Source organism: Martes martes (genome assembly GCF_963455335.1).
Source record: "Martes martes genome assembly, chromosome: 4".
In the NCBI taxonomy this organism is placed as follows: domain Eukaryota; kingdom Metazoa; phylum Chordata; class Mammalia; order Carnivora; family Mustelidae; genus Martes; species Martes martes.
In genome coordinates this window covers 4,546,227-4,559,871 of record NC_137891.1, presented here as the reverse complement: position 1 = coordinate 4,559,871, position 13,645 = coordinate 4,546,227, and the positions used below count along the sequence as shown (strand labels likewise).

The window sequence follows — 13,645 nt, the reverse complement described above, 5'->3', positions numbered from 1 at the left end:
AGCCGAAGCCCAGACCCTCCACCGGCTCTGAGCGAGACCCTCTGGAGGAAGGCCGACCTCTGCAACATTGTTTATTGAAACTTTAATTTAAAAGCAGAAGGAGGTTTTATCCTGAAGCCTTATGTTCTTCCCTGGGAAGTTAATAACCGTGGAGGATCCGTATTCCTCAAATCGGGTCGCGTTCGAGCTGCTGGCGCTGTATGAGCTGGGATGTCTCTGTGCTGTTCTGGGAGCCTCCTGTGGAGCCCAGAGCAGCCCCACTAGACCACATGGCCAGCAGCACTCACCGAGGCAGAGAGAACAGGGAGGGGACATCCAGCCTAGGTACAACGTGGCCTCGGGGAAGAGATTTGTGAATGTGTCATTGTGACCTGCTTCCCTAAACGTCACAGGGTAGGTGGCATGAGAAAGCACAGGATACACGGAAGGGGTCTGTGGCCGGCAGCGCCTGCGGGGGATGGGGGACACCGGCTGCTTAGCCGCCTGCCGTGCCGGGCCCTGGGGAGCAGCTCGCACGGGGCCGATCAGATCAGGCAATGCTGGACGGCGGCTGGAAGAACAAGGGGTGGGAAGTGCGGAGGCTCTAAGAGCCAGTCCGTGCCCTCCCGGGGCCCCTCCCGGGTACCTCTCCGCCAGCTGCCGGGGACCCTCGCTGGAAAGGCGGGGGCTGACTCGTAGGGAGGCGACAGATTCTTGACTCAAGGTGGGACAGTGCCATGCTGTTCACAGATCCAGCAGCCCTTCTGGGGTCAGCCGAGTCTGCCTTTCCCCGGCCCTCAGACTCTAGGGGCCCAATTCTGAACAGGGATTCTCAGCATGGGAATTCTGTGGGAGCAACACTGGGGAAACCCTCCGGATCCTGCTCTCTACCCCAAGAAGTAGGGACTGTGGGGGACAGGCTGAAGTCAGCTGGCCGGGGGCGTCCAAACCCGCTCACTGCGGAGGTCTGGCCCTGCCAGCTCCTGATGGGTCACTGCTAAGTCCTCGGACACCCTGCCTGACGAGGCCTGGGTGAACATCCGTCACTTGCAACACGTCATGTTCCCCCTACCACCCCGCCAGCACCTATCCCCCTCTCTCAGGCATTCCAACCCAGAAATGGCTGGGGCGAGAACTGTCCCCGCAAGTCCCCTGGGGAGGAGAGGGGAAGCTCCGGGCCTGGTCTCCCAGGGGCTCTGCCTGCACATCTTCCTGGGCCAGCTGCCCCGTGTCCTACCTCTGGAACCAGCTGTTACCATGCGCGGAACAGAGTTCCTGAGTTCTGATGGTCCTCCCGGGGAGTCCTCCCAGTGAATCACTGAGCCTGCGGGTGTTTTGGGGCCCCTGAAAAATGACTCCTCTGACCCGCACGAGCAGAGACACCCTGATACCTACCGGGCTGTTCTTGGGACCATTTGTGGGCAGTGCGTTCCGTGAATTTAAAGGTGACCGGACACATCCCTATTTCTTCTCCTTCTGCCCTCCTCTTCCCACCCTCCCTCCTCCTCCCTCTCTCCTTCCAGATTCTGCGGGTGACCCGCTGTGGGACAGTCACCACTGTCCACATTGTCAGTGGACTGTGCTGACTTCTCTTTGCAGAGAGCTGTCAAGGTCTAGACCTGGCCGAGGTCATTTGAACCCCCGCTTAGCCTCCGGCCTCAACCTTGCTCTCCCCCTACTGCACCAGGGTCCTGCACGGGGCTAAGGATATGGCTTCCGCGGGCCTCGCTGTCTGCCTGCCGCAGAGCTGGCTTCCCGGGGAGGAGGAGCTCGGTGAGCTGTCCCTAACCTGTCACGTGACCTTCCACTCGTCCCACAGGTAGGTCCTCCAGGACCCTTCCAAACAGACCAGGGTCCCCACCCAGGTCTCTGCTGTGCCCAGCAACCAGATGAGGGTGCGACCCTTGTTGGCGCCTGGGGGGCCTCTGCCTCGGACCCTTGTCTGGGTCAGGCAGCGGGCCGGGTCTGCAGGGGAGGCTCTGACCATCAGGTGCGGAGGTGAAGCTTCTGCCAGGTGAGCATCTTGGCCTCAGAGCCTGACTTACGGTCGGTCCCGCCGAGGCCTCAGAGTGCCCAGTCCTGACGCCACCAGCTCTTCCCTCCCGGACAAACGTCCTTCAGTGGGGACCAGCTTCTCCCGGGTCTGCGCTGCTGCCCGGCCAGACCGCTCTTCCTCACTGTTCTGTCCCTAGAGCCCCGTCCCTCCCACCGTGGTCTGGTCACTTAGTCGAGCCTTGGGGTGTCTCTGGCAACAGGAAGTCAATCAGGGGTCTCAACATGTTCCTGCGGGAGCCCGGAGGAGCCTCAGGCTAGACCACCAAGGAGTGAGCACCCAGCACCAGGCCCTTCCCAGCACCCCCGGCTTCCACTGTTCCCCCAGGAGAGGAAAGCGTTTCCGCCACTGTGCGAAGGGGGCAACTGGGCAGAGCGGACATCCCTGGACATCCCTGGACTGGGGCAGGAAACGGCCAGTTAGGAATCTGGGGTGCACGCTGGGGTCCGTTTGCTCTTCCCCAGCCCTGCTCTCTACGCTTCCCTGTCCTGTTCCATGTCGGGGAGGCCTCCCCCTAGGAGTGTGCGGTGGGGCTCCCTGCCTGCAGGCCCTGGCTGAGGTGGGCGAGGAGAGGCCCCATCAGGAAACTGGAGTTGGGGAGACCCTGCTCCGTGCCTCCGGCCCAGCTCTCGGGCAACGGCCACAAGCCCAGCCACACACCACACCCACAACCGCAGCCCCTCCTGGAGCCCTGCCCCACCCTCGTGCTCTCACTTGGCACTGGAAACAGGTTATGGTCCTGCTGGCCTCCCACTGTGGCTTATCTCGGGGCCCCCCAGCATCTGAGGTCAGCCCCTGCCCGTGGCTCTGTAAGAAGGCCCTCTTTCAGCCTCTCGGACCATCTGATTGTGTTTTATTCTCACGGGAGCCCTGACTGAGAGTTACTATTCATCCAGAACCGTGAGATGACATACTGGCTTGCCAGGAGGCCCTCTTTCTCCTGGATTTCCTGGTACGCCCTAAGAGAAGAGAAACAGGAGAGGTTAACTGTGCTAATAAGCACATCATCACCAGCCGCTCTGCCCACGCCGACCCCCAACTTCTGTGTCTGCCAAGTGTAACTGGGTGGGAAAAAAAATTCACTCAACCGTGAAGACTGGTACCAATAAAAAAGCCTGCTTTCCGGTCTCAGCTGGACACTCAATTCTTCCCGGAAAATATTCTACCGTGGCAAATATTTAGAATAAGCCATCCCTCCTGATATTCTGACCCAAAATGCAAAACTGAAAATGAGGCATGCTCACAGAGTGTGTACCTGTGCATGTGCACACACACACACACACGCCCCTATCTTCAATTCCCACCATCCTTCTCCAAACACAGGTGGAAGGACTAGCTCTGGAAGGAGGGCTGGTTATAAGAATGTCGCATTGAGGGGCGCCTGGGTGGCTCAGTGGGTTAAAGCCTCTGTCTTCGACTCAGGTCATGATCTCAGGGTCCTGGGATCGAGCCCCGCATCGGGCTCTCTGCTCAGTGGGGGGCCTGCTTCCCTCTCTCTCTGTCTACTTGTGATCTTTGTCAAATAAATAAAAAAAATCTTAAAAAAAAAAAAAGACTGTCACATTGAGAGTGGGGCAGGGAAATGAGAAGCGATGGACAGGTTCTAGAGGGTAACTTTCTCTTCTGCAGGAGAACCAAGGAAGGGAAGGGTAGTGTGATGTGTCTTCCCTGCCTCTAGTGAGCTGAAACTACAGATGGAGATATGCGTGTCTAAGAAGTAGTACTGCTACATGTCGTCAGACAGCTGTGCCTCATAGAAAGTCATCACTGCCATCCATCCACTGGCACAGAATATACAGTGAGCGACACCCATGAACCTGGCATGCAGCCAAGCATCAGGGACCTCGAGAGGCATATGCCACATGGTGCTATCTTCGTGGAGTTCAGCTCTATCTAAGCAGAAGCGGAAGCCTGGCAGGAGGTAAGAGACGACTGCCACTGTCACCATGTGGGAAGGGACGCAATCCTCAGGGAGCATCAGGTAAGTCTGAGGTTCCCGTGAAGGGAGAAAGCCCTTGCAGGGAAGGGTCAGGAACAAGTCTGTGGACAGCAAGTCCGCGTCACCGGCTCTGAGCAGGAATGACCCGCTAAGGATGTAAGGAAATCGACTAAACAAGTGGGAGGCGTTGTCTGGGATGCCTGGGAGCTAACAAGGTCTGGAAGCGTAGCACAAAAGCATGAGGAGGGAAACTAGACTGTACAAAATCATAGCTCCCAAGCAAGACAAGAGTAAAAGTCTAAAAAATGGGGAGGGGGCAGGGACGAGTGGAGGGGAACTGCTCCTCTGGGGTTTCCTGGTCAAGGGCAGCTGGGAGGTGGGGGAGGTGGGCTTCTGGAGGATTCTAGAAGAACCTCAGCTGAGCAGATACTGCTGTTCTGTACTCACATCCTGGCCGGCGGGTCCCTGGGGGCCGGGAAATCCAGGTAAGCCTCGGGATCCCTGAGGGAAAGAGAACAAAAGATACTTGCCAACAGTTTAAGCAAAATTCGAGCCCCCCCCCCACCCCGCCCCGTTCCTTGGCACTAGTTGTTCTCGTTGTACAAATGGCCTGTTACTATGAGGAATCTGATATAATAATGTGTGTGCCCAGATTCCCCGCTCAGCGCTTACTCATTTCGCCCACGCTCGTGGAGGTGGGCGTTACACAAACACAAAGAACGTTCTGGAACACCTTGACTCTGAGCTCTCCTGCCCAGGCCCCGTGTGGGGGCTCCTTCCTGGAGCGGAAGGGCCGGCTCTGGCAGTGAGCACGCCGTGGTTCACCCCTGCACGTCTGGTGGCTGGCTCAGCACGGTACCCGGTGCTTAGAGGACAGCTATTATTTTTCATTAGAAAATCACGCCTGTTCTGTTGAAACTTTCTGAACAATATCAGGAATTCTCACGCGTGTCTTTTTCACTGTGGATCCTGCTTCTTGTGGATGTGCAGGTGGGAATCAGTGCTTTGTGATGGCAGGGGCTGGGACGGTGCTACCCGGCCACTCTGAGACCTCCCAGATGTCCCCTCCACCACGACCCTCCAGAGGAGCCCCATCCCCCACATCCTGCACACTATTGCTATGCTACAGTAACTCGCTCTGAAGTCTGATTCCTCTCCGTGAACTCTTCTGGGCCTCCTCCTCTATAAAAATGGGTATACAAACCCATTTTCTTCGTTCGGAAATGACTAGAGTGCTCAGAATTTTACAGATAAGGTATGTCATCACAGGTGCTAGCCTGCAGCTGATCTGCGCATAGAAATCCACATTTACTGGCGAACACGTACACTGTGCTTATCATCATCGGTGGCTTCTCCTAAGAACCGTGGCTCCTGAGCCCTCCCGTTGCTTCCCAGCACTGAGCCCTCCGGACCACCACAATGGCCCAGGGGCCTAACCAGGCTTGCTCTCCAGATTCAGAGAGATCCCTCCCTTGATCAGGACAAAGGCCGGGGCTAGTGAAGCCAGGATTCAAAATCAGTTCTGCTGGTAATTAGAGTCATCGAACCACACTGTCCTGTAACGAGGAGATGCCCAAAAGGAAAGCCCATCTCGGTCTGCCCAACTATAGCATGGGCACGCTGGATTAGACGACCACCCAGGCCCTTCCTACTATCATTCCAGAGATGGATGATTTATATCCTAGAGAGTCTGCACTGTTTCATGCTAGGGATTTGCAGAAACCTCGTGAGTTTGGTCCCTCCGCTTTAAAACTACTTTCATTAAAACAGAACTTCCCCATTAAGCCCAACCCTTCATTTTACTCATACTGTACCGGGGGCCCTTTGTCTCCTGGTGGTCCAGAAGGGCCCTGAGAAACAAACAAACAAGGCATTAAATAAGTCGAGTCAGAATGAAATGTTTCTTTAAACATGCTGTGTTCATCCGTAAAGCAGGTCTTTAACGGTCCTTGGAGGGGCGGCTGACTCCCCCAACCCTCCAGCCACAGTCACACCTGCTCAACCCACCCAGGAGATCTGCCCATGCAGGTCTCCCTGGAGCCTTCTCCATCTGTCCCCGAACAGGTGCCGCCCTATCCTGGCACCCCCTTGGTTCCTGACACCTGAGCTCCTCTCTAGTTTGTAGCTCTGGTGCAGGGTGGGGCTCCGCAGCCCAGAATCGTCAGGTGGTGCCTCCCTCCTGCTTGGGACAGGCTGGGGGCACACTCAGGGCCAGACCACCCCGCCCCCCGCGTGGCCTGCTTTGGCTGATACCACAATTATGACCCCCAACTCCTAAAAGGGGGTCTCTCTCTGTGTTTTACACACACACACACACACACACACACACACACACACACACACATAATGTCTGCCCTCTAAGCCCTCAGCTTAGGATCTGGCTTCTAGATATTGTATCTAAGATGTGGCCACAGACTAAATCACGAGTGTATGGGTTCAGGTCCTGCTGCGAGCAGAATGCTCCCTTGCCCCGAGTCTGCCCTATGCTGTACTTCTGCATGGATGATTCTCCCCTTCTGCCTGGACACATTCTTGTCACACTTTGGTTTTCAGCTGAGATGTCTCCAGTTTTGAAAGCCTTCCCTGGCTCCTCCCAGGATACTCGTTAGAAATGGTCCCCTAACCCCTCCATGCACCCCACCCAGGACGCAGTGCCTAAGACTGTCATCCCTTCTCAGCTGTCTGTCCTGTCCCACTGAATGACCACATGTGTGTGGTCAGGTGGGCAGTAGGCCCTTTGCTCAGCACTGTCTTCAGCATCCAGTCCAGTACCCCGTGGCAGCCAGGACACCACAGAGCACCGGAAATGGCACTCCATCAGAATTCACATTTCAGAGCATGAGAACTTGGGAATCGGGTATCAGCACCCTTCATTTTCACTGATGACCAGAGTGAGGTCAGAGGAGACCAGGACCTGCCCCAGCCACCCCAGGAGTCACTCGACAGTGGAGTTAGCCCACCTCCTGCTCAGTGGAGCATACCCTGCGTCTCCCTGCAGCAGAGCCCAGGAGAACTGCCCTAGACGTTCCCAAGAGGAAGAAAGAGCTCACACAAACGTACCGGTTTCTGGCAGTATAACTAAAGCCAGGTCACCGAAAAGCCCACCTACTAGATACGTCTCAGGACGGACTGATAAAACTGAGGCAGCCACATTTTAAGTGCACAGCTGAGCACCTGAAGAAAGGAGGGGAAGTCTCCAGAGCCCTGAGGGCAAGCAGGTGAGTCAGGCAACGAGTCAGGGAAGACTAGAGACCCACTTCCATCTGGGATCTATTTGACCCAGCATTACTCCTCAGGGGCTCCACCCAGGTGAAAGTCAACAGTATACACGCATCCAAGGTTTGCTCCTTTCAAAGCCGCTCCCCGTTGAGACCACACTCATGCCTCAAGCAAAGGACCTAAGGACAACTGATGACGGGCAAGGGGAACGCTGCAAGGTCACTTCAAAGGCGCCCTTGGTTCCAGATGGAACGCCATGATCACGCCATGATCATGACCTCAAGCACTTAACTCGGTCATTCGACTGAGCTCCAGAGCCCGGCCTTACATCATCTACTATAAAATCCACATATGGAAGATGGATTCTGTTGTCAAAAAGGTGTTCATGTCAAACCTCAACCTTATCAGGTGTTAGCTGCTGGACCTCGAGGGAGTCGTTTGGTCTCTCTGCGCTTCTGTCTCCTCAAATGGAGTACAAAGCTAGACGGCCACCTTACCTTGAGTGACGGGAAGTCAAAAAGATGTTCTAGGGAGAGAGCCAGGCATCTCAGTGCCTGGCTCATCCCCACAACTATTCTGTCAGTACACGTTTAACAAATATCAAAGTGTTGGGGCACCTGGGAGGCTCAGTCAGTGAAGCAACTGTTTTGGGCTCAGGTCATGATCTCGGGGCCCTGGGATGGAGCCCCTGTATCGGGCTCCCTGCTCAGCAGGGAGTCTGCCCCTCCCTCTCCCTCTGCTCCTCCCCCTACTTCCCCACTCATGCTCTCTCCTCTCTCTCAAGCAAATAAACACATAATCTTAAAAAAAAAAAAGAAATATCAAAGTGTTGAGGAGGAGAGATTGTACAATGGCATTTCTAAGTCTGAAGTCTAAACAAGTCAGCACCAACCATACCCTCTTTTCCGAAATTATGCTCTCTCAAATGTTTGCTCAAGAGCGACTTCACCCCAATGCACGGATCTTGGCCTCTGATACCATTTTCCACCAGAAGGAAACAGAGCTCCGTGGAGAAATGACTGCTTGCAGATCGGGACAAGACAGGTACACAAATCTAGCGCACCACGTCTTTCCAGAGAGCAAGGACACTATCAAAGATTTCTAGGCTGTGTCAAAGGCACTCAGGGTCAATGGGATAAGCCCCTACTGGCATCAGCCGAGACAATTTGCACGTCAAAGGGAAACACAACCAGACTACAAGGAAACACATCAAATGGGCTTGAATCCAGAAGTTCAAAATTGCTGATGAAAAACAAAAGACTGAGTTAACCATCTTCGTGAGATGCAAGGGAATCGAGCCATTATGTGACAATAATTGAAGGGAAAGACTGGAACATCCGTCCCTATCCTGCCTCCCACATGAATTGTACCACTGGGTATGTCTACTGTAACTGAGGGACCTCCCCTGCCTCCGGAAGTATTCCAGCAGATAGATAAAAAAGAACTGGTTGGACAAGAAAGGCACCAATTTGCAAACCTTGATGTGCTAATTGATCTAAGCATCGGACATCAAAGGGTGTGAACATCACAAGGAAAGAGACCACCAGATCCCAGTGCCTCCTAAAGGAAGCACACACTCCCTGTGAAGTCTTGCCAGCGACATCAAGCCGGAATCCGATCAAGGCTCTAGGCACAATTACGGATGTACAGGAAACACGGGACAGCGCGATGTGTTAAACAATTAAATCAACAAATTCCAGACTTGGGAAGAGGCTGTCTCCGGAAAAGACTCCTGAGCATGAACTCATCACTATCTCTGCCCCGCCAAGAGCCTGTCAGAATGGGGGGGGGGGCAACCCTAGCTCTGTCACATCCCAAGTGTCACTTCAGGCAAGTGGCGTCCCCCTCTCTATCTCATTTGTAACCTGAAAAGGAGAAAGGGACCCGCCTGGTGTGGACGCCCTGCTCGCTGCTGCCCCCCGCAGGCCGCCCGGCATACCGGTGGGACGCTTTACCTTCCAGCAGCTTTCGTCTCTAATTATTCCCTCCAGGATGGGGAGGTCAAAAAACACCTCTGTAAAGATCCTGACACACTTTATTGCACATAATCAGCTCCACGCTTCCTTCTTCCGTCAGGCTGTCAACCTAACAGTGAGCCAGTCCTGTCCGATGTGTGTCTCTGCCTACTCCAAGGGAGGCATCAGGACGAGAGAGCCCAGGCAGGGGAAGGAAAGGCGGGATCCAAAGATCCAAGGCAGGGCGCCAGATGTTATTACCGATATTACCGTGTTGTCACCTCCCAACACCCCAGTTGCGGCTGCAGAAATTGTTGGTACTCGACCCATGAAGAAGCTCATAGAACCGGAAGGTCCGAGTGTCGGGGAGCCCCGCTGTCGGTGGGAATCCCACCCTGGCTGGCCTTGAGCTCCCGGATTCAGTGAGGTTCATGGCAATTTGATCTGCCCTCAGGCCTAGGCTGGATCATTTCTAAGCGTTTAACACCTGGCTAAAGCAGATCACAAACAACCTGGAGATTAAAGGGATTTTTTGTTAATGCCTTGAAGTAAGAGGCCAACACTCCCAGCCACTGCTTCCCCATCTGCGCCCCTGTCCAGTGAAGGCGCACAGGTTGGCAGGGAAAGCCAGGGCTCCCTTCCAGGGGGTCGGCACTGCTCCTGGATGCCGAAGGCCCCGGAGCATCACCCTCCGGGAGGAAGGATGTGAGGAGCAACTTCTAAGCCGATCCATCCTTAATGGAAATGAATAATCCTGCTCAGGCTGCCGAAGCCACAGACGAAGAGAACTGGCTTGGGAGGATGTGGGAAGCGATGTGCATCCTGCCCTGGACTAGCTATGTGACATTGGCCAAGTCACTCCGCCTTGTGAAGTTCAGACTGTTTCCCGGGAAAACAGTGATGTAGGAGACACAGTCAGCGCCCGTCTCTAAATGCCCTGAACACACAGGAACCTGGCAACATCCTGGGCTTTCCGTTGCCACAGGACCACCCTTGGCCCAAGGGCAGGGCAGGCAGGGAGCTCCTGGGAGTCGCCCCCCCCCCCCGCAAACGAGCAGCCTTCACCCACTGGCCAATAGGAATGGGCACACAAACACCCCTGCCTCGCCCCCCTGTCAGACCACAGCTCCACCGTGTGCCCACACCTCCCAGGCTGTTTGTGGAGGGGAGCCCTAGTTGTCTACTGTGGAAGCCTGCTCATGAACACGCCCTCCCTTGCTTCCCCTCCTTTCCCCACAACGCAATGCCCTAAGTGGTGATTTCTGGAGCATTTCCCAAATAAACTCCCGGGCCTTGGACCCTGTTCTCAAGAGAGGCTTCTGCAGAATCCAGCCTTCAGCTGGTGGTTTGGCAACTTTCAGAGGACTCCAGGAGGTGGTGAGTGGGGTGTCCATGCTTCTACACCTGGCTCCCGGCCAGACACACACCACTCATGGCCACGTTCCTGTGAAGGGACCGTGGTATCCCCGGCAGACCCACATCCCTGGCATCACTCCTTCCTCCCCTCCTCTGACTCTCAGGGCACCCCTGCATCCTCTGTGCAGAATCCTGGGCCAACAGAAGTCTAGGCAAAAGGCCAAAGACAAGATTTATGAAAACTCCGTAAGGTTGTGTCCACCACAGAAGCTCATAATAAGTTGAAGTGGAGGAAAGACAATACCAGGCTGATTTACAGCTCCTGGGGTGCAGCCAGCCAATTACTTTTCAGGTGGAATCACTTAGGCACGAACATATTTCATGGTGATTTCAGGCAGCTCAGAACCTGGAGGGGGGATGGAGAGCATCCACCTCTGCCCACTGGCTTTCTGATTCAGGGCTTGACACCATGAGTCCTTAGAGAGCAGACCGGGACCTACAGAGACCTACTGAGTGACAATGGGGCCTACAAACAGCTCACAGCTTCCCTTGCAGAAAGTTTTCTAGTCTAGGGGTCATTCCTGCAGGAAGCAGAATCCTCACTCCGGCAGATTCGGGAGAGTGGGATAAGGAGAATTTCAGCAAAATTCTCCCCCTGGGAAGGAGTCTGAACTACTATGTTTCTTCACAGCAATCTTTGGCCACAGTGTTCCTTCCAGCTACCAAAAGACTGAAAAAAATAGCTGAAGACAAAGTTGATATAATCATTTGGGGGGGGGTTGTGCTCCCTGAGAATTTCTTTTAAGAAAAACAAAGTCACTCTAGACATTCCCAGGAGGATTCCATACATCTGTTCCAACCATGGTTTCTGGGGACATTTGGGAAGACAGGTGTCCCACTGCTAGGGGTGTGATAGAAGGGAGGCGGTCACTTCTGGTGGGGAGCGAATGAGGCAAGATAGGGGCAGGGCAGAGGACCACAGAGGGAAGGAAAGGAGGTTTCTGCTTGACAAGTGATATTATGGGGAAGAATCCACATTTCCCCTTCAAAGTATCTGAGAGACAAATGAAGAGAGGTGTTCCTTTAATTGTTTTTTACTATGGTCTGCATTTCTTGAAGGCAAAACCAAGCCGAGACTGGGGCCATGTGCTGCTCTGGTTCACACTGGGTTCACCCCGAATGGGGCAGAGTTAGAACGCACTTCTGGGTTAAGCAATGCTAATCCGAGTAGCGGGGATATTATGAGGCTTAGTAATAGCATTAGAAAAGGACTGGGTATTTGAGCTTCTTTTAAATAATAGTAAGACAGTGCTACAGACGGAATGTTTGCATCTCCCCCAGACTCTCATATTGAACCCCAAGCCCCCTTGTGATGGTATTTGGAAATGGGACCTTCCAGAGGTGACGAGGTAATGGGAGTAGAGCCCTCATGACTACAATTAGTGTCTTTACAAGGGAGATCCCAGAGGGGTGCCTGGATGTTTCAGTTGGTTAACTGGCCAACTCTTGATTTAGGCTCAGGTCATGGTCTCAGGGTCCTGGGATTAAGCCCTGGGTTGGGCTCTATGCTGGGTGTGGAGCCTGCTTAGGATTCTCTCTCTTTCTCTCCCTTTGCCCCTCCCCCTGTTCTTTCTCTCTCTTAAAAAGAAAGAAAGGAAGAAAGAAAGAAAAGAAAAGAAAAAAGTCAATACAATTTTAAGGTTCATTATTAACGTATTGTGTGTCTTCAGCAAAAGACAGACCAAATCAGAAGATAAGTCACCAGGATTGAGAACAAGCCTTAAATTCTGAAGGCTGTAATTCAGTAAAAGAGAGCAGGAGGTGTGCTTTTTTGTGGTACAAAGGGAAGAATCAGAAGCAATGGATAGAAGACACAGAAGACCATATTCCGGTTCTTGATGAGAAAAATTCCCAATAAATGTCTCTTCTCTATGGAAATAAGTGTCTAAATTTCAAAGACAGATGTACTGGCTTTGAAAGGAGTATGTCTTCTATTTCTAGAGATATTCAGGTGGAGGCTGGTTGAAAATAATATCTATCTTCAACTTGGGTGGGGTCCCAGGCACCCCTGGTCCTTGCAATCTCTTATAACCCCCGAAATCGCCACCTCTAAGAAGTCTGCAGACTCACGTCGGTCAGACTGGCGTGACCCGTTCATCACACTACCAACGGGAGGACCACATCACGAATTTAATTTTAGGGACTATATTAAGACCTTCCTTGATTCTATTTATGTCCTCACCTGATCCTAACTGGAGGCAGAGGGGTAGTGGACTCCATTTGGCCTAAATACACGAAAACACGTTATCTCTCCCACATCACACCCCTTCCCCAGACAATTCGGTTTCACTGGCTATACCACAGATTTGCAAAAGTTTTCCCAGTGAGTTATGTTTTTCTTTTTTAAATTTAAAGAGTTTTGTGCTTTCCTCTTTCAATCAGACAAGTCTTGGTCCCCTCAAAAGCCTTATTCCCATTCGAAGTACACCGAGTTCTAGAACAAAGCCAGTGGACAGGTTTATACCCCCCGACTGACTCAAGGACCAGGGACACACTCCTCAGTTAGAGTCCTTGCAGGCAGGCCCAGAGAGCCAGCAGGGAGTGACCATGTGGCTCTAGGGAGAGGAGGAAGTTCTGGAAGAATAAAAACTCACAGGAGGGCCAGCCACCCCGATGCCTGGGTCGCCACGGTTGCCAGGAGAGCCAGGGATCCCGGGTGCCCCTCGGTCCCCCTAGAGAGAAGAAAAATAAGATTATGAAGTCAGTTCTGGGCAGGAGAGAGCCAGCCCACAAAAGGAATTATGCCCCCTCCCACCATCCTGACTGCATCATCTGTCAGGGTCTCTCCTGTCACGTGAACTCCGCATGTCCCCCCATGACCCCCAGGCAGCCCATCACCCACCCAGGCCACCCGCATGTGCACAGCCACCAATGCTCATCATGAACCTTCCAAAGCTTACCAGGCCCCAACCTTGATGATGCCTCCAAATGTGGTTATAACAAGACGGCACCTCCCATGTGACCACAGTTCTAAATTTTGCTGAGCTTTCTCCAGACCTCATCATGCCCCCATCCTGACCTCACCCCAGATTTGACTACATACCTGTATTTCAGATCAGGTCCCAAATCACCAATAATTTACCA

General features: G+C 53.5%; 1 protein-coding gene across 1 annotated transcript in view; it reads right to left on the bottom strand.

The window, feature by feature from the left end:
• The window catches only part of COL22A1 (collagen type XXII alpha 1 chain), a gene marked incomplete at its 5' end in the record, with an annotated part of 228,133 nt that overhangs the window by 66,865 nt on the left and 147,623 nt on the right, over window positions 1-13,645 (bottom strand). Inside the window, 4 exons of the mRNA XM_080800193.1 lie at window positions 2,947-2,991; window positions 4,419-4,472; window positions 5,786-5,821; window positions 13,156-13,233. Of these exons, the coding sequence (XP_080656319.1) occupies window positions 2,947-2,991; window positions 4,419-4,472; window positions 5,786-5,821; window positions 13,156-13,233 (213 nt within the window). The remainder of the gene's footprint in view (window positions 1-2,946; window positions 2,992-4,418; window positions 4,473-5,785; window positions 5,822-13,155; window positions 13,234-13,645) is intronic.